Genomic DNA, 26,767 nt, shown 5'->3' on the forward strand with positions numbered 1-26,767 from the left:
AGGAGTAAACACTAACATCCTCACTAGCTTTGCATTCCTGTTTACAAGTTAATACAACACAGGCTTCTGGTCCTGAACAGCAGAAGTTTCTTAATAAGTGCTGTATATATACTTTATAGTAAACTCATGGTTAATATGGAGTTAAGAACTGATTTTTCCTTGACTTGAGAAAGTGAGCTGTCTTAACTTGTGCACTACAGATCAGGGAGACAGGGAAATTACAAGGCTTGAATTTAATTTATGTCTTTCTAGATGGGTTTCTGTAGAATGCATCCTGAAGATAACTAGTGCACCTTTGCAAGTAATAATGGCTAGGGGACAACCTGGTTGGCAATGCTGAAACAAAAAGTAAGGAACAGGTGGTACAAATTAGGAGTGCAGCAGCAATTTATCCACCACCAAAACTTAACGGAAGAATTTTCAGGCATTAAAGCATGGAAGTGATCTCCATAATGTTAAGGCAATTTTATAATGACAATTGCACTTTTATGACAAGGTGCAACATTTACAGTTGTACTCCTGGTGGAAATTGCATCCTAAAGGCCCTCACAGGACAGGCACCAATATTTTGAAAGAAATTATCATGTATTTAAAAGACTTGTCTTTGACTTTTTTTTAAACTGATATTTAGATGGCAAAAAGCCTACATTTGCAATCATGCCTTTTCATAAATCAGGGCGACACTGTTTACAAGGATGTTTATTTTGTTTCCTAGCATACATTCTCATACTTTGGTCCTGTAGGTTGTCCTTGTTCCAGTCCTGAAGCTGTTCTAAAGAACTGGCAACGCTTCTAAGCCAGTGTTCTCTAAAAGTGTCAGACGTTACTACATTTCTTCAAGTTCACTGAAAGTTTAAATAATAACTCTTTTCTTCTCTACATTTTCATTATCAAGAAGTGTGTTTAATTATCTTGTTGTGAATCTGGAGATCTTAAAATGAGAATCAACTGTATTTTACCTTTTAAAACAGTTACATTTCTTTTTAATGGTCACTAAGCACAATTGACAATGCAGTACTTATAGACCTAATACAAGGAGAATTATTACTATACTCACTTTTTTGTTTAATGAGAATGAAGGCTACCTTTGCAGTCTCAGGCTCTCAGCCTCATATCTTGTTCTGTACACTATATTGTTAATGGTAAGCAGTACCACACATTTCAACTGTACAAAATTATACAAGACACTTTATATGGTGTGTTTCTGTTCTAAATTAGACACTTTGTCTTCTGCTTTAATAGTGCCACAACATGGACAATGCAAAACAAACAAGGCCTGAGTAACAATGAACTCTGAGAAGTAGAAGAAATGAAAGGAGGTTTTTAAAGGCCATGAACTGCTTTGGAGCTTCTGCTTCTCTTTAAGCAAAAACAACAAAACCCAGCAAAACAATCCCTTGGGGGAAAAAAAAAGCAAAAAAAAAGCAAGCCTTTTCCATATACTATTAAAAAACCATTGCATGGATTATTTTTTCCTCTGGTTTCTAACAAACCAAAACAAGTACAGCATTGACTGGAACAGAACTTGGTTCAGCTTTAAATAACAAACAAACAAACGAAAATATAGTTTAAGAAATGTTGACTAATCTATAGATTTAAAGATTCCATAAGAAGCTATCCTGAGTGTTCCACTTCTGCTGGGTAAAGCTTGCTTCCGATTCATGACATATGGCACTTGAGTTATAGGCAGGTTGTTGGCCTTTTTCTCCTGGTAAAATCAGGAGCTTCATGAGAAAGGAAAGCCTTGCATGAAGTGATTTGCTACTTTCCGCCAGTAGCTGTGCTTCAATACATTTAGAAAAGGAAAATATATTTTGAAGCTCCCAAGCCTCAGTGATGGAAGTTTTACATTCTGCTACTGCTATCTCTTCATTGCTAAAAGTAGGGTGAAAGACTGCTTGTTGACTCTTAGAAATGGAAGAATGAACAAATGAATTCTTTTTGTTAACTGCTCAAATGTCAAGGAATCTTGCCCTGCTCATCTCATATGGTTTTAATACTTAAAGTAAGCTATTTAGAGGTTAAATTTAGATGCTGTACTTTTTAAAATTTAACAGGATTAATAAGAATTTACTCTTAGTAACTAAGTGTAAGGTTTTATATCTAACATCTTTTGTGCCTGGCGAAAGAAAAGGGCAGCAGCAGAAGAATGTGTCTGGTTGCAGGTAGGTTAACAAAGTTTTTATTGATGAATAAAGCAGGTACTATTTAATCACAAGAAACACAAAAGCAAACAGACTTCAGGACTACCGTACACACTGTTGTAAATCACAGCAGTATATTTCAGAATGTGCGAACCATAAGAAAATGGTACTTTGGTTGCCAAAAAAAGAGTCTCTCAGACATTTCTTATGCTGAACAGAATAGGCCAGATGTGCAGTGACGTTATGCATCCGTATGTGGCACTGAAAGATGCTGAAGATGGTCCAGGGTTGCTTCACGGTCAGAGCCTCCTCACAGCTATGTGTTTCCTGGACTCTCAATGACCAATTTCTGTGTGGCATACATCTGGCCAATAGTAACCTGAAATCAAACCAAAATATTAGCAAGCCAAATCCAGAAAGTAATCAGGTTATAATTTCCGCTTCACAAAGGAGATTAAAAGCAAACCAAGAAATGTGTAGCCCTTGTATTAACCTTTTTCATAATGACATTTTTCTTTCTATAAGCATCTTTTCTAAATAAGAACCTCACCTAAGCCCATAGCCAATAGCTGTGTACCTAAAATCTTGAAATAATGGCAGAAGGATACTGTTCAAAGGCACTCATTAACAGTTAACGACAGAGCAAAAGCAAACAGCCTCCATATTTAGAACAAGGGAAAGATGAATATTATCAGCCTGTATTTCTGATTACGCTTTTGGGTGGACAGCCAAGTTATAAACTGCATGCTAGGGTGTTACTTTCTAGTCTGTGTGGAACCCCAGTTTTCCTCACAAAGGGTCAAACCATTGCCTGTACAGTTAGTTCAGCAGTAAGATTTTACATGTGCTGGAGCTGACCATGAGACAGTATTCACACCTCATGCATTTGTGCATTCTAGTGAGATGAGGAGACGAAAAATTGACTCCTCTTGTCCTTTTCTAGTCTTCATTGTAGCACTGCTAAATTGTGGTTGGTGACAGCAGCCACATAGATCTTCACTTAATAGCTGAGATGTGGATGGAAGTTTTGTGCATGTAGGCTTGTGTCAGCAGAAGCCAACATTTATTTTAAAAGTACGAATTTTGGAGTCGAATTTTTACTATCTATTATGCCTTTTCTCACCCTTCACTCTCTTCCCAGGGTGCTGGTACACAGCTTTGTGTCCTTTTCACTGGAAAAAAGATGGTCTGATTAATTATGGAAGTAGGACAAAAAAGGCGGTGCTTAATTACATGAAACAGAATAGGTGTAGCAGAACTTAATACTGCTCAAACTAAGGCTGACAGCAAGTCAAGCTCTCAAAGCAGTGAAAAAAGTGAGGGAAATACATTTTTCAGCATTCTTCAAGTACTATTTTTGATGGGAAAAATCTTGGTAGCGGTTAAATTTTTTCTTGTGTGCCCACATAAATGTAAACAACATTGCCTTTCTGGAAATGAACTATTTAATCTTGATAAGCGGTGTGGTCTGAAACACGTAACACATTGATCTGAACCCTGAAACGTTCATTACGAGGGAGGATTGATGAGCCCTTAAAGGGAACAGCAGTTCTCCTTGCCAGCAAACACTCCACTCTTGGCACTCAGAACTAAGTCAGAACAGCATATGAGCAACTCCGATTATTTTTGAAATTACTTATGAAGTGTGTTGCACATAGAATATTTAAAACAAAGGCCATACACAACTGAGGCATGTGTTACCAACAGAAACTTCAAGCTGTCAGCAAGTGTTACTTATCAAACAGAACTCGCTGCTCCTGAGTTATGTGGCAGACTCCATCCCTTAGTGACTGCCTTACCACCAACCATGCTGTAGTGTTTGATTTTTGTATCCTGTGTTCCAGACTCTAAATAATCATAGAATCACAGAATGATAGAATTGCTCAGTTTGGAAAAGACCTCAGAGATCCTCAAGTCCAACTACAACCTAACCATACCACCCTAACTCTAACAGCCCTCTGCTAAATCATGTCCCTGAGCACCACATCCAAAGGGTTTTTAAACACACCCAGGGATGGTGACTCAACCACTTCCCTGGAGAGCCTGTTCCAGTGCTTAACAACCCTTTCTGTAAAGAAGTGTTTCATGATATCCAACCTAAACCTCCCCTTGTGCAACTTGGAGCCATTTCCCCTCATCCTGTCACCAGTGAGAAGAGACCAACCCTGCTCTCGTTGCAATCACCTTTCAGGTATTCTTTAGTCCTTTTTCATACAATGCAGCAAATTTAATGGAGGCTGGGAGAGATTACAGAAAACCCTGGAACCTAAACTGTGATTTTTTTTTTTTTCCTCCATCCACTGAGAGACAGATGAGGCTGAGTACGTAACTTCCCAGTCAGTCTTGGTAGGAGAGATACAAACTGCTGTTTTCTGTCCCCGTGCCAAGAGATGATATTACCTACTGCTGTACCTGTTGACTTGAACACGGTGAAGTCACAGGTGTGTGTATTAAGCCGATTCTTTACTAAGGTGCACATCTCAAGAAGTGCACAGCCAATGGCACTGTGCCATTCTGTCCATGGCAGCCTGTTGCAGCTGGCATGCTCTGCTGCCTCTCTTTCAGAATCTATTCTGTGGTGTTTCAAGCTGAATTTTGAAACACAAGTATTTTTTTTCTTAACTGCTAGCCTTGAGTTTCCATCGTTACAGTCAAGCTTTTCGATGTTTCCCATGCACTTCAGACAAAACAAATATATGTTCCATTTATAGCTGTTGAAAAATTCACAACTATAAACATCAACCGCATCAGCAGAAAGACTGCCACACTACTGACAAACAGACATTTGTTAACCCTCTGAACTGAAACAGCATTCCTAGTGTGCCTTTGTGGGAAATTAGGTCTAGAGGAAGCACTTGAAAAGGCAAGTGTCACTGAGGACTCTTCTCCCAAAGAGTTAAGTAGCTATCTCTTGTGTTTCCACTTTGCCATGTATGTGCATTTAGTTCATACACAGCATGCCATTTACTCTTCTGATAGATGGCTGGGAGCCAGCGTAGAGGTCAGCGTCAGCATTTTCATTAGAAACAGGAAGCTGTTGTGGAGAAAGGCTCTGCCATTTGCTCAGCAACCTCGTTAGCCATAGGGTTATTTACCTCTCTGGTAATGGTGCCATTTAATTCTGCAGTAATGAGTGCACAATGAAAAAGCACTTCATCATCAGGAGAAGACTATCAATAGAAATATAGTGCTGCTTCTCAGATCTTACCGAAGATTCAATTCTGCCTGCAAAATTCTGTACATCTATACTAAGTATGACAAGTTCAGCCTTCAAACCTTGACAATTTATTCTTGCTCAAAGATTTAGTACCATTCTATATGGTCATTTTTTTCTTGTGATCTTGAAAAAGTCAATCTTGCCTTCCATCTGAATTCTGGACAAATTGGGGTTTCAGAATGAGATTTATCAATGGATGTAAGTGAGGTAACAAATGGGAAAAAGAAATTACTGAACAGTAAGCATTGATGCATCCTATAGCACAGCTCTTGCTACGCAGCTGAGGGTGTAGTAAGAAATGTATAGTAAATGAGAAGAATTAAATAGAATTAAACACAGAAAAAGTCAATATCCCAGACATCAGAAGAATGTGCTACCATCCTAAAAACTCAGCCCATCCAGTTACATTGCCAGCTCTGAACTCTGTCCTCTCAAATGGCCCACAGCTGCCACTGCTGGACCCTCAGGGACACCCATGGCGATGGGCAGGTTTGGTGCAGCTGCCACTGCACACAAGTGTGGTGGGACAGCCATGGGCAGGGAGCTGGAAGCAGGGGCTTTTTTCCTGTCTGACAAAGCCAGCAGATGAGGTATTGCAGCCTCATTGTCACTGCTTGTCGAACAGCGCCAGATCTTCAGCTTCTGAAGGGATGTGGCACATATTGTGGCTCTTGGCTGTGTGAAGGTTTTAGTTTGCAGCTCAGATTTGAGGGAGAAGCAACTGCTCCTCTTTCTGCAGGTCTGAAAACAAGGTGACCACGTTTCAAGAAGTTTTCTGATTTGCTTCATTTTTTTTAAGAGCGCGTGGTTCTGCTCTGAAAAGCATGAGGGCATCTTTCCCTGGCAGCTCTGCATGTATTCAAAAAGTCTGTCCATTTTATTAGCCTCTGTGTTTTTTCCTCCTTAGGACAAAGGTGGGCAGGCACCTGCTTTTCCCATGCACTGGACAGAACTGTAATTGGCAGATAAGCTGTGTGCGCTAACAAACCCTTTGGGGCCAGTGGAACAAGATACTTCTCACTGCCCCCAACTTCTTATCATTATCCTTCTGCCAAACCCAACAGTCTTCAAGCCCCATACCACCTGGTAGTGTCGGGCCTCACTGACAAATCCCAACCAGAATTCCCTGAAGTTACTCAGGGAAATGGCTGGGGAGCAGATCTGAGTGAGAGTGACATCCAACAAGGGTGGCAGTGTATGACCAAGGAGGGCGCCCACACAGATGGATCCAGTGAAGGGTGTCCACAACTTCTGGAAACAAATGCAAAGTGAAAATGACAAGAAATCTGGCTTGTGATCTCCGAGCAGGACTGACACATAAGGAGGATAAATGCCAATTGGTATTGGACTGACTGGGCTTCCCAGTGCAGTGAAAATATCATCTTCCTGACTGCAATCATGGATGGTTTTATGTAAGTCAATGCAGTATGACTGCAAACACTCCTGGTGTCTTTATGGTATTTTTTACCATCACTTCCTAAGCAAAATCAATGCAAAATTTGTATGGGGAGCAAATGGATTGCTGAATGGAGCAAAAGATAGAAGTGCTTTCTTCTAATGATATTTTGGGCTTTAATTAATCTCTCTGCTTGCAGCATAACTAAGTCCAAACCTCTCCATGGAAACTACTAAGTCAGCTGTTGATGAGCTGATGAGATGGTGCCCAAAGAAAACCCACTGCATGCTTCCAGAGTGGCTTTCTTTCTCTGTCACTTTTACAGATCATCCCATTTGTAAAAACAACCACACACACACACACACACACACACACACAAAAAGCCACAAAAAACCTGTGCTTATTTAATAATTAAAATTTGTTTTAAAACAGTTTCTGAAATAATCACTTAGGCACAACTTCCCACCCGCAAAAGCAAACCAACCCCAGGACTTTTACTGCCATTTGTTTTTCTGTAATAGACAAAAGCAGGAACAGCCCAACAGGAGATGGCAGTAACACTCCTACCTTATGCACAACCATCCCATGGGTGAAGAAAAGGACTAAACAAGTGAAAGAGCCACCACAGCACAGGAAAATATCCTAAGAAAGCAATTTCTTTAGCTCTCAATTATTTAAAAATTGATTTCCTGGGAGGGTCATCATGGGAACAGTAAAAAATATTTCTTGTTTCCCTTAAACAAGTGCAGATGATAACTGAGGTTGATATAGTAGAGATGGTTTCACACAGAAAACACATTTACATATATATATACATACATACTTTTTTTTATATACACATGCACAAACATACACGTGAGCAACAACCTCTATGTAAACATAGCAATCTTCTCTTTGGCTGCAGATTTGTTTGCAGGGAAGCAATGGTTCCTTCCTATAGCCTGGAGTCACACATGCATTTTCAGTTTTCTTATGGAGAGAAAGGAAATGCCCTATTTATATTTATATACCTATATATACACCTATATATATATATATGCTCACATATATAGGCCTATATATTCCAAATGTAAGAAGTGGATACTACAGCTATTAACAAGCATTTTTTCCCTCATTCCTCAACTCAGATATGCTATACACAGCACAGTTAAGTCTGTTTTCTGTGTTAACTAAAGCCATTTTAATGTTTGTTTTATATAAATACAGTCATTTTTGAAACAACTCTGTAATGCAATAATAAATACACCAATGCGGTGCAGAGTAATTAAACCCAAACAGCAAACCCAGAACTCATCAGTAACTGTTCAGTGCTCTGTCAAATCTTTGTGTTGGCATTAAATGCTGTGGCAGTGGCCTTATTTATTTTTGCTTAGGAAAGAGTGTTGAAAAACTGCATTTGGCTCCTTAGCTATATAAATTATTTCTGTTCTTGAGCTGGAAACGGTATACAAAAACGTAACGTTTTGGAGACACTGCTCTTCGTTTTCAGTGCTTCCATCTGTTACGCAGGAATGGGAAAGGAAGCGAAGGGAAGCACAGCAAAGAAGCTGTAGCTACTGCATACTCTGCTTTCACCCATGTTTTGCAAATGCTGTTTTCTTTGTTCCTTCGTGTCAAAGCAATTTTCTACTGCCAGTGCTACACTGAGCTTCTGAAAAGCCAGGAACAAGTAACTCACAGCTGCTGTTTTTCTGACTTCCAGTAAAGAAGAGGGCGTGAAGTAAAACAGCTAACAGTCAAGAATTCCTCTGAAAGTTATTTCCCTTCATAATGATAAGATGCAGTTTTATTAGAAATGTATGCATTGTATCTTGGTATAATTTTATTCAGCCGATGAGAAGTAGGATCACATAATATTTATTTAGTGCTCTTATTAATCTGTTCTGGGGGTTCCCCTGAAGAGATACTCCTCAGCAGAGAATCACATCTAATCCAACAGTGATTAACACAAAAAATACTGCAGGCATATATGCTTCTGTGTATTTGTTTATGATGAAGTACAACAGCAAAGGATTCTTCTTTTTTAAACGCTGATTATGTCTTAATAAAGAGAATATTTATTATTTTTTTAAATTACACAACCTGCTGCTATCTTTACAGACAATGTGGACAAGACAGACAGCCTCTGCTCTAATGCAGTGCACGTAATATAGTGTGAGACAACAAGAGAAGGTCCTAAGTAGAAGAAAGAACCATTGGACAGCCAAGTGGGCAGGATCATGTGCTCCTTCAGTCAAAGAGGGCACACTGTCACTTCTCTGATTTCCTGCAAGTCTTCTGTACTGCAGAAAACGGGAACGTGACAAAGTCATCTTGAAAGCGTGCAGGACAGGCTAGCCAATGGCATGGGCAGCAGCCTGCTTCTAAGGGGGAAGGGAGAGGAGAAACTTGGTGTAACCTGGATGTAGCATGCAGAGCAGGAAAATCACTTGGCTAGGATGCTGAGCATGGCAAGAAAAGCAATACAATGCATTGGTGCTTGAAAACACAGAGAGCTGGACACAGCTGGCTCATACTGTCCTGAGTGCTGTCACGTACCAGGTACTCTAGTAATGCTGACACATTTGGTAAGAAATGTCCAAAGTGTGCAAGGAGGATCCTGTGATTTGTAGCAACTGCATTAGCAGAATTATCCAAAGTGAGTTGGAGAGCCTGCCTTGCTCTTGTGCAGGATAATGCAGCAGCCACCTCCTCAAAATACACATTTTGCACAGCATCCAAAAAAATATTGTATTTTGTTAATGGCATCCCTGCCACAAGAATTTTTTAAAACATTTTTTAATTTGCTATTGGTGCTGTATTTTGGGAGGTGAAAGACTGTGAGCTACGAAATTTTTATTGATGGTATAATAGCCAGAGTTTAATTGTTTGCTGCTTCTTATTATTTACTCTTTGTCTTCCCCAAGACTCCAGATTGTCCTCACCGAGGCTGCTAGTGCTGCTTACAGGATGGCAGCAGGTACACTGCATTCTGTAGAGCTGCCAGATGCCTCAGTATGCTCTCAAAGCAACAAGTCTGTCAGTACTAGACAACACTAGAATACTAGAACACACTAGATACAGGATTTCAAGACATAAAGTACAGAGAAACATCTTTTCTGTCCTTCAACAAAACTAAAAGTTTCATAAAGTGAAGGGTTAAGCTCATTTTTACAACTTTAAGGTTCCAGTATGCCTCTTTCTCACACACATCTCAAACATCATATGATTACAGGCTGAACCTTAGACATGCTTACAAGCTGAGCCAATCTGTGTGCACATTCAAATTATGAAAGAACAGAAATAAGTGAATTTCTCTTTAGAAAATTCCTGTGTCCAAAATAAATTTTCTGTTGGAGAATTTTGATTCAATCTGTTTCCTCATCCAGAAAGAAGCACCTGATCTACTTAAACATTTGCATGTCAAGTCCCTATCGCTGAAGCTAATCCAGCATTTAGGTGATCTGTAACGAATTAGGAAAGGAGTAAGAGCCTTTCTTATTCTGCATTAACAAGACTCCCTTTTTTGGCAAAGTACTAATGTATTACTAAACTACAATCAGCTGTTCCTGACAGAATCACAAAGATAATTTCCTTGTTTATCTGACTTTCTCTGATGGATGATATCCAAGATTTCTTTTTTTCCTCACTTGGCTGTCATTTGTGTTTCACTGTCTCCAAGTCCCACACCTGAATGTGCCCTGCACTTCAAAGAGCTTTGTTCTGGGAGTGGAGAATTACAATGGGAGCTGTATAAAGCACAGAGCATCCTTGTTCTCATACTCCCAGGGGACAGGAGGTAGCCTCTCTAGCTCTTGGGAATCAAAGACTTCAGCTTTTGGAAATTCAGCTGGAAAAAACATCGCCTGCACTGTTTACACTCTTCAGAACCTTGCATAGGGAGCAGATGGAGTATATCAACGTTTTAGAACTGAGGATGAATTAGCTGAATTTCAGCCAAGGTTTGTGACTATGTTGTCACTATGTAAGGATTGTAGTACAAACAACCTGAGATGAATTCTGTGGTTCAGCTGTGTCCAAATGACACTCAAGTAAAAAGATGCCATAAGGCAGTCTGAACCGAGGCAAGCTCACATGAGATGTGCTTGTTTAACATGCCCTGTGCACAAATGAGTTAATTTCCCAGTGCTCCTCAGCCCAGCCCAACATTTGCACAAACATTAAGAAGAATTAATGAGGGAGAAAATAATTATTTGCAAACCTCTCAGCTCTTGAGCAAGAGATATCTCTGTTTGTGTGGATAAAGAGTATCGCTTACATTTTACTAGTTTAATTGGTATAAACTATAGCAGCACTTTTTTCTTTCTTTTGGCACAGATAAATTACTGGGTTTAGCACAGCTGGTAAAAGCTAATTCCGCACAAAGAGTTCTTTTCAGTAGTGTGGGTGGCAAAACACTTTCAGCAACTGGCTTAATTAGTCCTTCCTTCTTTGCAATAGCACAGGACAGTTAATCGGAGAGAAAAAAAAAGATTTAGTGGAAGATGCAGCACAAAGTAATCCTCTTTGCTCTTCTGCTTTTGCCAGCTCTCCCTCACTTAATGCTGTGCTAAGCAGAGGCTTGCCCTGGCATTTCTCAGCAGCGCTAAGCATCAGGAGTGAGAGGCCAGCAACTATTCCAAATATAGCCAAAAAGCAATGCGAGTGCCAAGCCCAATGGTTTTCAGCCTCGCTGCTCCCATCCCCCAGCTGCTGATAGAGCTCTGGAGATCCTCCAGCAGCACAAACATTGAGCACCCGTGGGATGCAGCTCCTCCCTGATAAGAGCTGAGACTGGTCAGAGACACGCGGCCTCCCAAATGCCAGACAGAGGGGGTAAAGGCCAGGAAGGACAGATGCGCCTGTATTTACCTTCACTGTAGGTCAAGTGGGAAATAGCCAGGAATTTTTGTCTAATTGTATCGTGCTGAGTAATGACTCTGAAGATATATAGTGCAATGGCTAACAAACACATTTAAAAGCCAATCCAATATGCTAGGAATGCATTACGCATTTCTCCTCATCCCAACTACTCTGGGAGTATGAAGCATTTCTGCTAAGGAAACCCGAGTATGGAGGGGAAAAAACAAAACGGGACGGTCTATTGCATGAGAGCAAACAAAATAATCAGTTCACGAGGAAAACTTCCAAGATATCTTCAGGAAAAAAGCAAGCAGTAAAACTGCAAGTGTTTACCCACATTTGCAGTTCCTGTTTTTTTCAGGAGATTATTTTTATGCTTGCCCATTCATTTCTTTTTGGCAGCCAGTGGAAGACAGGGCTATTCCCAGGAACAAGAGCCCATGAAAATGCCTTGCAACTGCTCACTGCTCGTTTAGAGGCAGCATGATACTGATTACAATATTTTGCTAACGCACACCTCTCTACAAAAGTTGTTTGGAAGTCTATGAAACCTTGGCCCGTGAAAGGCTGCTGTTAACCTCAAAATGATCATTTAAACATACTTCAGCAAAATAGTCTAGGATTTTGTCAGCGGAACTAATTTCTAATATGACACTGCCTATTTTTTTTTTTTTTTTTTTTGCATTCTGAGCGGTTATATATTTCTTAGTTTTGATTTATTTGTATGAAAACAATGAAACAAAAAAGGAAAGTGACTGACTACAGATAGAAAGCCATGAAGCTACTTGCACAAAAGCTACTATGAGATGTGGGAACTGCTAAATCATGGCCTGAACCTCTGATTGATCACCTGAGGCGAGCACTGAGTCAGCCAGAGGAGCACAGGTGAAGGCAATTCTCCTGTGCTGCCAGAAAGAGTGGAGCCAGGCTCCAGCCCTCCTAGACCTATTTAAGAGCTGGCTACCAGAGGGGAAGGAGCTCTTCTGGAGTTTTGTAAGTCCAGGTTAAGGGTAAACTTTCTATCTATTCTCTTTTTGTTATCATAGTCTGCTTTGCCAAACTCTCTTGTTTATTTTGTCATTATAACATCTTAATATTCATTGATTATACAGAGGGATCTGGACAGCAAGGTGATATCTTTTCAGTACTTTTAAGTATTCACCATCTCACTTAACTCTAAGAAAAGAGGAACAAGATCAACTGGATGAAAGCAGAAGTGATTATTTAACATATGTGCTATGTTTTTTTCTTTAATATATATATGTCACCAAAAAGTATCTTGCCCATTCTGTGCCAGCCTATTTTAGTGTTTAAAAATGTGGTGTAAGCCTCATATATAAGCCTGACTGTATGAAAGAAACTCCCCTTTAGGAAAAAAGCATAGGAAAGCAAGCCAGTAGATGGCATTGTGGCACTTCATAAGACACTTCAAAAAAATCCCACTTAAAAAGAATGCAAGCCGAAGGATTGTGTTTAACCACTTACTGCTTAACCAACGCAGTATCTTGTTCCTGCTCAATGCTACCCATGCAAAGCCAACCACACAAAACCACACTACTGCATGATCATATTAGCCCTGAAAGAAATTTCCTCTGTGCTGCTTCCCAAATCCAATTAGCTCTGTATGCTAGTTACAATCCCAGATTTGAAAAGATGATATCTGATGGCTTGTGTCCCATGAGCCATAGCCATCAAGGGGAGACCAGAAAGGATGCGATTATTTGAAAAGTGTTTTCTAAAAAGTAATCACATATAAGATCGTACACATCAGTGCAGATGATACCATACAAAAAACAGACAAACAAAAAATGAAAATGCAAAAACAAAAAAACACTGCAGAATAGATATTATCCAGTAAAAATAAATTTTTGGAGTATTTTATGAATCCTTCCATTTTCTCCCCCTGCAGGCCCCTTCCCATCTCAGGTATTCCATGAAGCTTCCGTGATGGTCTTCATGGTTTTCATGTTTAAGAAAATGTCCGGTTTCACTGCAGCATTTGTCTTGTATCCATATAACAAGGGAACATCAAGACAGTGTAATCAAATTTGCACTGTGCATGGCCTTTAAGTAAATTTCAATAGCTCTCTATAAGTGACAAATTGCATACGTTCAGACTTCCTCCGTGTCACTTACATCAGAGCAAGTTAAAGCAGCCTAGTTTTCCTGACAGAGAATTTCAACTTCAGATCTGCATTTCCTAGTTGGCTGTTCCATGCAATGGTGGAGTTCACATTCCTGAAGGATATGAGACAGGCAAAGAGTAAAACAAGGAAGCTTAATTTTAGGAAAGCCAACTTCTAGCTGTTTAGGGAATTAGCTAACAAAACCCCCTGGGAATCTGTCCTCAAGGACAAGGGAGCAGAGCTGGCAGATCTTTAAGGAAGTTTTCCAGATGAGCTCTCCATCCCCAGGTATATGAAGTCAAGAAAGGAAGGCAAGAAACCAGCTCAACCATGACCTGCTGATCAAACTGGAGAGCAAGAAGAAAATGCACAGGCATGGAAGCAGGGACATGTAAGCTGAGAGAAGTACAGGGGTGCTGCTCAGCTGTGCAGGGACAGGGTCAGGAAGGCCAAGGCCCAACTGGAACTGGACATGGCAAGAGGTGCAAAGAGGAACAAGAAAGGCTTCTACAAGTAAGTAAACCAGAAAAGGAGAGTCCAAGAGGACATGTCCCCCAGTAAGCAATACAGGCAGGCTGGTAACAATGGACAAGGAAAAAATGGAGGTACTCAACAACTTTTTTGCCCTCAGTCTTCACTGGCAGCTGCTTTTCACACAGCCCTCGAACAGATGGTTCAGAAGGTGTAAGCAAAGATCAGGTATGCCACTGCCTGAGGAACCTGAACATCGTAAGTCTATGGGTCCTGATGAGATGCATCCCAGAGACCTGAGTAGATGAGTAGAAAGCATGACCCAGTGACCTGTCAGTCACATCTCTGTGCTGAGAAAGATCATGGAACAGATCCTCGTGGAAGGTATGCTAGGCACAAGGAAGAGAGGGAGGAGATATGGGAAACCAGCATGGCTTCACCAAGGGCAGGTCCCACCTGACCAACCTTGTCTCTTTTATTATGGTGTAACCAAGCCCATGGACAAGGGAAGAAACACTGATGTCATCTACCTGAACTTCAGTAAGACCTTTCACATGGTCCCCCATAACATCCTTCTCTCCAAATTAGAAATATATGAATTTGATGGGTGGACTGTTTGATGGACAAGGAACTGGTTGCGAGACTATACACAGAGTCACTGCAGTGGAGCTGGACTACGTGACCATTAAGGGTTCTTTCCAACTCAGATGGTCCTATGATTCTAATACATGAATTATAAAACAAACTAGTAATGGAAATGTTCCCAAATTAAAATAATAGCTCAAATATTGTTGAAAATTTATTATGTACAAACCCATCACGCTCATTTTATCAAAGCTATTTTTGTATGTGGAAATTTCCTTTTAAATTTAAGTGTCTTTTAAAGACACATAAGTATGAAAATATGTTTCTTCCACCCCTTTATGAAGCCTCACTACTATAAATGTTTAAATATTAGAAATAAAACCTTCCTTCCTGGAACAGAAGTGGTCAGGTTAGACCTGAGCACCAGGGAGGACAGGATAATAGTTCTTTTCTCTTACCATCACAGAAAGAAAGGATCCCATCTGTTAAGGGAGATGACATATGTCACAACCTCCAAAGCATTTCAGAGAGGAAAAAATGCCAGAGGAGAGAAGGGAATACAAGCCAGTGCTCTACTGGGTCAGTTCTAAGTTTCTTCCAGTTGCTTGTCCCCACTACTGGTCATCAACAGATCCTCAAAGAAATGCATACCTGTAAACATCAATTCTTCTTATGTAGCCAATACCTCAATATAATCAGAGTTGGAACATGTGCAAAAGCACTCATATTCTAGTTATGACATCAGCCCATTGTTTAACACTGCACCAGAGAGGTGCCACAGCTTTTCATTGCTCTTCTAGACCAAAATTAAGAGTTAGAAGAAAAATATCTGCCCTTACTTGCACAGATGTAGGAAAGATTTGTGGTAGAATTCATGCTAGCTAACATAATCTATGCAGTTTTCCCCCGCACCTTCACCATTTGCAGAACTAAAAACTATCTGAACCATAGCCACCTACAACCACGCAACATCTGCACCAGGAGGGGGGTTCAGTCTTATAGTTCCCTAAGGCTAGAGGCTCCCTGCTGACAGCATCTGTCCAGAAGGAAAAGCAGATGGCCAACTCCTACAGACCCCTCTGTCTACTTGACCTGATACTCTACACCAGTCACTGGGGCAGATTTAAAGTAGGCTTGGAATATCTGTTGGGTAAATTAAAGAGTTAACTGTGTGATGATACTTTTTGGTCCTAAATACTGGGGCTCTATATGGAGTTTCATTAAAAGATCAGAGAACATATTACCTTCAAGATATTACATTCTAATCTGCTGTATAATTCCAGAGTCAATTGTCAACTTCTTGCCACTTCTGAAAGCAGTTTGACAGACCTTCCGGGTGCTCCAACACTGCCTACTGCAAATCTATGCCAGGTATAATAAAGTCTACTGCCTACAAATAAAAAGCTTGATGGATATATATCTATATCTTACAAGCTGGTACACAGGATCTTCTCTATAAATCAGCATTTACAGACTAATATTTCTCACTTTGTTGCAAATCCAATCAATAGTTATATTAAAATAAATCAGTCAGAAAAAAATTATAAATAACAGTGAGGACAAGAGTTAGCTTAACCCTGAAGTGCCTTCTAACCATGAATTTCTTTTTAAACCACGAGAATCTGTTCTTAATTTTGGAGCATTTGTATTCTTCCCTCTATAAACTCATTCTTTAACTGCATAGTCAATTACAGACAAATTCTTTCAAGTGATATTTAATCAATTTTCCCAAGTGTGAAAGCCTTTCTGGTTACTGTTTGCTTTTATTCTAGTAGTAACTTCTGTAGCTGCCAATTCACTTGTACAGCAAAGCGAAGATCCAGAGTTCTCACAAGTTCCTAGGGACATCAGCAACCACCTACAGGACAGTCCCAACATAATAGCCTCTCCAGAGGAAAGGCTGCAGCATAAGTACAGCTCTCTTTGGTAAGCTGCCAGAGAATTAGTTTGTGAGAGCCATTATAAATGTTTCACCTACAGGGTAGTTTCAGAGAGTAACTATGTGGAGTAATAAGCTAAGTGGAGCTAAACCGGGTGTGCTAGAACTCCAATATGAACAGGAGTCAATGGTAGCTAAGTGCCACAGCTGACAACAGCCAGGTGTTTTTCTTTATACCTCTGGCAGCAGAGTGCAGACCATGGTTTGCTTTTATGTGGAGGAATGTTCAATACACCTGGAACCAACTGCCCAGAGGTGATAACACAGCCCTACCATTTGTCATGGACTTATTCAGACTGCACTGGCATGGGGGGAAGCTCCTGAATGCCTGCAGTAATCATGTTGCGCAACACAGCAGAGGAAGCTTTTGTTAAAGGGAAGAAAATAATTTGAAGCCTTCTGAAAGCCAATTTTGCTATGAAGCAAGGTAAGTTCAAGAGATCAGCACAGGAGAATAGGCTCTTATGAATGAAATGGCAAGATGGATGTGATCAGTAAAATAACTGCAATATCTCCACCAGCTAGCAAAAAGGAATCACAAGCTTTCTTTGGAGTTGTGGATTTCAGGAGAATGCATATTCCAGATTACAGACTGATTGTAAACCCTCTCTATCCAGTGACCCAGAAGAAGAACCATTTCATATGGGGCCCTGTGCAACAAAGAGCCTTTAAACAAATAAAAGAGGAGATAGTTCATGCAGAGGCCTGTGGACCAGTCTGGACAGGGCAAGATGCAAAAAACCGTGCTCTACACTGTAGCTGGGGAGAACTGTCCTACCTGGAGTGTCTGGCAGAAAGCCCCAGGGAATACTCGAGGTTGACCCCTAGAGTTTTGGAGTTGAAGATACAGAGGATCTGGGGTCTGCTATTCTCCAACTGAGAAAGAGTCAGGGTACTTAAAACTACCTTCACGAGTCTCTTCATGAGATAATCATGATAATTGTGCCATGAGACACAGCAATATGGAAGAACAGATTTCCTAAATTCATACTTTCACACGCTGGCATGGTGACTGAGTAGCTCACCCCTCCATTACTGGCCCCTGCTTTCATTACCAGCTAGTACTGGACTAACTTCTGCTTGATGCAGGTAAAGAGCCACAAACAATGTCCTTTAAATGAAGTCACTCATCTCCTGCAGAGTCTCTCTGTAGCTTCTCTGACAGCACAGTAAACACCCAGCTATCTCCCTAAGTTTAGATACAAACTCTTTAACTTGTGGAAGAATTGCTGAACTTGCTATGTTTGTCTCAGTTGATGTCAAGGGACATACGTTCAATTTTTATGAGTAACAGAGGAAAACTTTAAATAGTTATGTAACTATCCTAAAAGAAGGACTAGAACTCACCCTAATTACTACGGTCTGTCTAAGTCAATATGGAAGTGTTAGAAAACACATGCAACATGAGGCAGTTACTCTTACCAACAAGAATGATAAATGCTACACTTGCATCAAAAAATGCTTTTCCTTTGGACTTCCGACTAGACAGTAACAATATCCATACCATTTTAGGGAGAAGCTTTCTCAAGAAATATGGTGGTAACACATTTGTTGTTTCCTCTCACTCAAATGATACCTGCCATACTTCCTTCTGTCCCTCTGCCTGCCTAAGCTCTGGTTCTACAATGATGCCCAGAGTCCTGTCAGCACAAAGGACATGAGGAACTGCCCAGTACCCCTTAAACCAGTGGTCTCCTTAGAAATAAAGTCTAGAGAGTAAGAGTCTGGGCAGATGCAAGGTTTGCCTTGGCCCAATAAAGTTGGAAAGGACCTCTAAGATCATCTAGTCCAATTGCCAACCCATCCCTACTGTGCCCACTAACCATGTCCCTCAGCGCCACATTCACACGGTCCTTGAGCACCTCCAAGGACATTGACTCCATTACCTCCATGGGCAGCCTGTACCACTGCCTCACTGCTCTTTCTGAGAAGAAACTTCCCCTGGTAAAAAGATACTGTTCCCTTTTTACACTTTGTGTAAAAATATATTGGCAAAAATTGAAAATAAAATAAAATGTTTTTTTATAAGTGGTAGGAATGTTCCATCTGTTTCGAAGCAAAGTAAGACCCCACCACTTACTGTTATGTTAAATGCTAGAAAAGAAACTACTACAGATATTAAAACTCTGCATTTCCTTTTATATTCATAAAGGACCACCTCTCTACTATTAGAGAACTTCAATTTTTAGATAATCTGTCTTTCTTCTGATGAAAAATATATATATATATATATATACATATATATATATATATAAGAAGGAAACTCCCTGGCATAGAGATTTGGACTCTTTGTGCCTATAATGCCCGTCAATATTGGCACACAGGTTTTTAATGATTCACTCTACTGTTTGATTATCTGCTCCCCCAAAACACCTTAATTAGCAGAAATATTGATTTTACACTGTTCAAGCCTAACAAGCTTACGAAATATGAGCCAAAAAACCTATTACTAGATAACAAAAAATTGAACTGATATAGTAATAAAACTGTATCAAGAAGAAAACGCCCTCCTGGATCTAAACTAAGTTGCAGTAGATAGCATTTAAAATAATTCTAGTTGAATCCTGCCGAGGCAATCATTTACAGAGCACTGCCATGCCAAGCAAGTCTCTGAGTGTTCCTTGAGGCGCTGCAGTTGTTGGCTGTCCCCATGGACTGCCTGGTTCAAAGAACTCACCCTCAAGTATAATGCAGTCATGGCTCAAAGCAAAGGGTGCAAAAGGCTAGCGACCAAACTTTTTGTATCAAGGAGAAAAGTCACCAGCTCCAAATCCAGACTTTAAAAAGGGTGACAGAAAGTTGGCGTTCATCAGTACAGCATGCAGTTTTTTCCCCATACATTTTTATCTAATAAAATTTCTCCTTCTCTTTAAATTTGTGAAAAATTCTGAGCGCCTTTTCAATCTTAGAAATCATAACATGTTTTAAGTAAACGGACACATATTAAAATGGAAAAAATAAATCTAGTCTTCATAATTATCTCAAATACTTTGAGGTCTGAAGGGATAAGTAAGTCAGTCTCACTTTCTGTTCTAGGTATTGCCAGTGATTTCCCAGATAAGCCTGTAACTACTGAAGCTGCAAAACTCTAAAGTTCTACATTTGCACAAGTGTATCTGAAAGAAAACAGTGTCCTTCTATAATAAAAGATTAAATGCTCTCATTAAAGTGCTCAGAGAGATAATCTAGTTGAGGAATCTGGTCACTTCCTCTGCTTTAGGAAAAAAATATCAACGAAAAATCCCCAACTCACCCTTTCCAACTCTATTTCTTTAAAGAGCCAACCTACATCATGAGGGCAGTACCCACAAAGGAAGGAGAAAATAGTTTTTGGTAAAAAGAACACATTTTAATTTATTCTTTCCTGACAATAAATGTATCTTTCAGAAAAGATAAAAAGCATGTCTTAGCTTTAAGTAAGTCCTTATGCAAAGAGCCAAAGTAAATAACTGAATCCTGGCTAATATTTGACAGTTGCTGCCTTATGGAAACAGAGAGGTCTGCAAGGATAACAGCAAAACGATTAAACCGTAAAGCAGTATGTCAGCTGCTGAAGAGATTTAAAAACATGTATGCACACTGTGCCTTCAAAGTTCATCTCTATGCAATGGAGTCCTTAAAGCTGCTTAAAACTCTTAAATGCACTGTTTCAAAGGATGCAATACATTGCTTGCACTGACCTTAAGCCTTGACTTACGTACTTTAATTAGTAAAATTTATCAGTTCATTCATATGTGGGACATGTAGGTGAGAACTTAATTAATGAAGTGGCAAATGATGCAAACAGAAATGAAATATTACCTACTCAAAAATAATTAGGTAAGTAGATTCCTATGGAGAAAGCTGTTTTTAGATCATGATCAGTATAATCAATAACAACTGAAATGGAGTCGGTGCTTATCTCTACCTGTTACTACAGCTTCCAACTCTCACTCATTAGTGTTCAGTACCAGCTCCAGCCCTGCAAACTAGTTGAAAAAATATATTCATTTCTGTGAAAGCACATTTCATCGCAGGTATTCAAAACGTTTTGCCAAATGAACCAGTTAAATTTCACAACTTTCCTGTGATGTAATGCTATACATCAACTTTCTGGTAGGAAACATGAATATTTGCACGTAAATAAACAAATGACCTTTTATCAGCCAAGTCTATTCAACATTGAGAAGAATGCTGTCAGCTCTTAAGCAGCTTTTAATTCCTGCTGATTGAATCCTCATTGCTCTCTGAGTCAAGATTCACAAGGCAAACTGGTACAATTATGAGAAATGGAACCAGAGGACCCAATCAGCACACGAACAAAGGTGAAACATGAGTAGTTTGTCTAAAATATTGACCATCAGTTCTAACTTTTGTCCTTATACATTTTTTTCTGATGAAATAAGTTCCTGGTCAAAAGGGAGCAAGAGAACAAGGCAGAGGTTGATAATTTCTAATCAAGGACAGCAACCTGGTCAGCTCACTATTCCATTGTCATTGTCCTGTTATTGAGAGTTATAAGATAGGTATATTTAATGAACACATTAAGAATGTCAACACGAAGCTTCCTAAACAGTATTTTCTTGCAACCACAGAGCAACTTAGAAATGTTCTCTTGTAGTTCAACCACGACTATAATAACAAATACAACAAATGTAAAGGTCTTGCAAAAAACAAACACCGAGTGAAGATGACTGGTGGAGTATGCAGGAAGGAAGCAGCTTAGATGTGGACCTTCCAGGCATGCTGTTCTGTCAGATCACCTTATCTGACCACATAAAGAGTTAAAACATGCAAAACAAAACCAGCATCTTCAAACATCTCCATACTTGGAGCAGAACCTCTGAGTGATGCACCTACAGGAGGAGCTAAGACTTGCCAAATTCTGAAAGCTTCCAGTTCCCTGAGAAGACCAGAGGCTGCAGCAACATACAAAGGTAACAAAGAGACAGGTGTGGAAATAAAATGAAATCTACAATTTCTCTATCTACACTGCCTGTGAACACACCCCAGTCTGCTTGTCATGAACAGTATCCATTCTCTCTCTTCAGCAAATCATAGCTTAATACAATATTTTTAGCTGTTGTGTTCTGTATGTCAAATATATGACAAATATTGATGGGCTCAAGTCTAGCATCTAGCAGCACAAACAACAAAGATTTCACGATGAAGAACACAATGATCTTCTTAACTGTTATAAACAATATTTTTTTCACTATATGGTCTGTAAGTACTTATCATCCTTTATTTTGTTCACTGCTGAAAGGTCGGTATCCTTCTTGAACCCCACAGGGGAAAAACACACGTTTTTTAGGCTACAGGGAAAAAAATGCAGGGGTTCTGACTCCATTGACCTTATTGGCCTTTCTCTGTAGTACAAAACACTATGCATCTGAAAAAGGGGTTCTAATTCAGCCTGGAAGGAAAAGCAAGGAATAAGCAAATAATTTTTTTTTTTTTTTAATTAAAATAAATAAATCAAATTCACAAGCTAGAGCAGAACTTGGGCAGGTAAAATGACATTTTCTGCTGCAGAAATACTGCCTAAGCTCTTTCAGAACTTGCTTGTATGCCAGAGCAAATATTTTCATTTCATTGAACTTGCTAGGCAACTCACCAACATAAAGTATACGTAAAAACACTCTCCAGTAATATCAAGCCTGGAATATTTATTAAAAACATTTGCAATCCATGAAAACAAATGCTAATACTGCACATATTCGAACTATGAACTCCACTTTGTGTATAAAACAGCACAACAGAACTTAATCTAAAACAGATTTTCATATCAGAGGAGAGATGGTGGTGAGTGGGTGCTCTTCTACATATTACTGCTTAGATTTGACCTTCTGAGCCACCTTTGCCTAAAATTAGCAGGCTTCTTTTTGAGCTCCTTTGGATGCATACTGTGCTACATTTCAGTGCTCTACAGAAGAATCGGTAGCAGGATTATGAATCATTCTGAGGTATTTTCTTATGAGAACATAAGGAGACTTAAGCTAGGACAGAAGTTCCCACACCAGCTATGCTTTTCTCTCTGATACACGTAACATCCTCTAGGCCTACATGATGCATTTCCATCTGCATCACCAAAAATTATGTTTATCTACTACTGTAGACTTTAAATAACAGAAATCTTAGTGTAGTTTAGGGTCTATTTTAATGATCATATATATATACCTGCCTGGATGCCTACCTGTGCGACCTGATGTAGGGAACCTGCTTTGGCAGGGGAGTTGGACTCGATCTCTGGAGGTCCCTTCCAACCCCTACAATTCTGTGATTCTGTGATTCTTCCAACCCCAACAATTCCATGATTCTGTGATATATATAGGACAGCTTATATAATGATAAATGACATTCAAGGCCCTACTACTTTGGAATAAGAAGTCAATTTAGTAAAAAATCTTGTTCTTTTATGATATGATCATTTAAAATTCACCTAGATCACATCCTGTTCTTTGAATCTGTGGTTGCCTCTATTCTGTTCGGAAATGGAAACAGCTAAATTTTATACAACTGAACAAAGATTATCATCCAGTTCCATATAATGATTGAATATAATGCTCAGAGGTATTTACTTAAGCAAGAAGTACCTTTCTGAAATGAACAAAATTCATAATGACTGCTATTGCTTTAGTTTGTTGACAGGGAATTTCAACCATTCTTTAAAGAGACATACATTTAGTAAGAAGATTTCTACTACATACAAAACCAGAAGCAGAATTTATTAGTGTAAAATGGAAGACATCATTAAACATGCCTGCCCTTTAAGGCTGATTTCTAGCACTAAGTCTTTGTATTGTACACAAAGTTGATAGCAAAATGGGTGTTACTGCCTTCATGGGGAAAGCCTGGCTCTGGGGAAGACAGAACGCTTCCTTACGTTGGCTGGGCTCTGATCCACGTTTCAGTGGAAATGCAACTCTGTGAAAGCACTGAGTTTCAGTCTTGTCCTTGAACATATTAGGCAGGAAATATACATAGACTGTTTTTTTTTTTTGTACACTTGACATTTCTGATCAAGTTTTAAAGCAAACAGGAAAGAAAGGACAAGATCACAGTCAGTACCTTCTTAACACTGCCTGTGAACAAAGGTTAGACAGAAAGATCAAGCACCTTGCAGTTCTAAAAGTAGTCTGCTGGAGTTTGAGGTCATCCCGTACGCCTATTAGCTTTACCAAGAACAAACAAAAACAGCCATTCCTCCCACTCCCCCCAGAAAAAAAAACAAAAAAAACCCAAACCCACACTCAGAATAACCCAAAGTAAAAAAATCCTAGCTAATCCATTGCCACTAACTCCCATTCCTTGCTTTATTTTCTACCTTCTTTTGTAACAGCACCCCATCATCAGATTTGTAAACACTGTATAAATAGAAAAATACCAATGCGTTATTATTTTTTTAACTATCTTTTGGCCTTAACTGTCCTGGGCCACTAACCTTAAAAAAAAAAGCAACCCACTTCAGAAAAACAAAAACAACAAGAAGAAATGGAATTCACTATTGCAATTCCTTACTGGCTGAATTCAGCCAACTTCTGTAAATAAGACACTAAAACAGTTTGCTCATTTTGGGGTATCATTTCTATGAAACTGAGCAGAAACTGAGTCACAGCTGTGAATTTAGCAGATGAGTATCAGAAAGTGAGGACCAAGTGATAAAGGCTGGATTACAAATAGAGCAGGTGGGATAGACCTTCGCAGAAGGCTGTTTTCACACCATAAATGAGCAGAAGATACTAAGACAGAAGTAGAACAATGGGAGTAGAAAAATACCTGGACATAATACCAGGTATTTTAAAAAGCTTCTGACAGAGATGAAGTAGTGACATAGAGAAAGTCACAAAAAGAAGGAAGAAGAAAAATACTGCAGGAACTGAAATTTTGTCTCTGAACAACTGAATGTTATTCACTGCTTCATCATTAATCACTGGATCCCAGGATGGCTTGGGTTGGAAAGAAATCTTAAAATGATCCAATTCCAACCCCTCCCAGGGACAGGGCTGCCACCCACCAGCTCAGGCTGCCCAGGGCCTCAGCCAACCCGGCCTTGAATATCTCCAGGGATAGGGCAACCACAGCTTCTCTGGGCAACAAACTATTTATTTCCAGGTGGGCTGCTGCACAAAACTTCCACTTGGGAATCTGGAAAGCAGATGCTAAAGAGAGGGAGTTGAGATGAAGGTGCTCGGCAAATCCATGAGTGAATCAATATATAGACTAGAGGTACCATTTTAAGCTCTACGCTTACCATGTAAATCCCTTACCCAGAATGAAAAAAAAGAAAGTTGCTAGACAAGGGTGCATAGAATGTTAGAATTTGACACTCCTCAGGCAGCAGTGTTCCAGTCACTGATTGCCAGAGCAGACCAGTACAATCTGGTGATGATGCTTTCCAAAACCCTCAAAAACATTAGAAGTTTGTCACTTGCTGAAAGAAATGACAATAACTGAAAGAGATGACTCCTCAGGCATCACCATTTTGAAATGCTAATGTTCCTCTCTCAATGCACTGCTTATTTAAAATTTCTGAGAAAGCATCATGGGCAAGGGGTCCGAAACACACAATGCATTCATCCAAACTGAAGGAAACTACTGCTTTTCTGTCCTTGGAGGTGCACAGAGCAGTCTTGGCTTGGTTTATTTCTAGTTGCCAAGGTCTCATCACACAGCTCTGGTTCTGAAAACTGCCAGATATTCTATATAAATGAAGCTGTGTGCTGCCAAGAATCCAAAGCACTGATCATGGACAAAAATAACAGCACTACAGTTTCGTAGGAAAAGCATGGGGGGAGACAACGTTTTATAGGACAAACAAAAACAGAGAACAGTGGTGTTTTAGTCCTGCTAAAGCCTTAATTTATGGCTCTGTATGTTTATAGTTACAAACAATGAACTTTCCAGGAACTACCTTACTCTATACACTTAATGGAGGAAAAGTTAGTTAATTGCTGTTCTCTCTGAATCCATTACCAAAATTCCCACTTGCTTTAAGTAGGATCAAATTTGCTTATGCATTAGTGTTTGTTACCCATTTACATGATTTTTGGATTAAATCTGAAATATAAAAGAATTTTTAAAAAACGATTCAAACTGTTTTGTCTATGTTACATTTTCTAGAAAAACAAAGGGCTGTTTCAGCTCATGACAAACTGCTCCAGCAAGCTCCAAAGTATCCACACAGCTAGAAAATAGATTTAATTGGAGAGACTAAATTCATGTGGAAATTTTTGGATGTACAAACTTACCTATTTGCAGTTGTTTACCTCCCTGCCATTGAAAAATGAGGAAATGCAGCTATAAAACAAACAAACAGCTAAACTGTACTAATAAAAAGGGGTTTTAAGAGCAAGATAGAGGTTTGTAAATGGAAGATGTATCAATAAGACTGCAGTGCTTCATGGAGACTAAAAATCAATAAATGACCCTGTATTATTCCAGTGATGCTTGTAAAGGGTTTTGTTGGTATTCTAGAGGAGGTGTGATTACAAGGCTGATCACTGCTGTGCAACTCTGTCACGCAATGCAATAAAGGCGTGCAGCCAAAAGTGCTGAGAGATTTTGCTTCTTGTCTCTTACATTAATATGAGAAGCATTCAGCATCCATAATGAGACAGCATCTAATCATGTGCACTGTGCCACAAAATGTCCTGCTAGAAGTGTTGCAGAACACGGAGCACTCATAAGCTTTGCAGAAACTCCTTCAGGATCACCTACTGCAAAATGCCACAGTTGGCTGGTTGTGTATTGCAATGCGTTGTGCTAAGTTATCTCCTGTTTCACTTTATAACAATTCTCATCAAATCAACATACTGCTTTTGTGATAAGATTCTGCAAGACGGATAAGACTGACAGACAGAAAACAGCAGCCATGCTACTGCTTGCTGACTGTGCAGAGTTGGGACAAGTAAAAGAGAAGGCACTGAGAGAATCTGCATCTTTGTCATTGTTGATAAATCCATTTCACGACTGCAGAGAGACACATCTGCACTTGGCAACAGCTCCATGTAAAAACAAAAACAGTAGAACAGAAATCCTTGTTTTAGTGCACATTACAGAATCATA

General features: G+C 39.6%; 1 protein-coding gene across 2 annotated transcripts in view; it reads right to left on the minus strand.

Moving 5' to 3' along the window:
- Positions 1-2,154: 2,154 nt before the first annotated feature.
- LYRM4 (LYR motif containing 4) overlaps positions 2,155-26,767 on the minus strand; it is an 80,865-nt gene continuing 56,252 nt past the window's right edge. Inside the window, exons 3-4 of one of the 2 annotated variants that reach the window (XM_052697598.1) lie at positions 22,896-23,018; positions 2,155-2,523 (exon numbers count right to left, since the gene is read on the minus strand). In XM_052697598.1, coding sequence (XP_052553558.1) covers positions 2,461-2,523; positions 22,896-23,018 — 186 coding nt within the window. In that variant the 3' untranslated portion in view covers positions 2,155-2,460. The remainder of the gene's footprint in view (positions 2,524-22,895; positions 23,019-26,767) is intronic. The other variant, XM_052697600.1, reaches the window with a different exon arrangement.

Source organism: Tympanuchus pallidicinctus, unplaced genomic scaffold, assembly GCF_026119805.1.
Source record: "Tympanuchus pallidicinctus isolate F22 unplaced genomic scaffold, pur_lepc_1.0 scaffold31, whole genome shotgun sequence".
NCBI classification, from domain to species: Eukaryota; Metazoa; Chordata; class Aves; order Galliformes; family Phasianidae; genus Tympanuchus; species Tympanuchus pallidicinctus.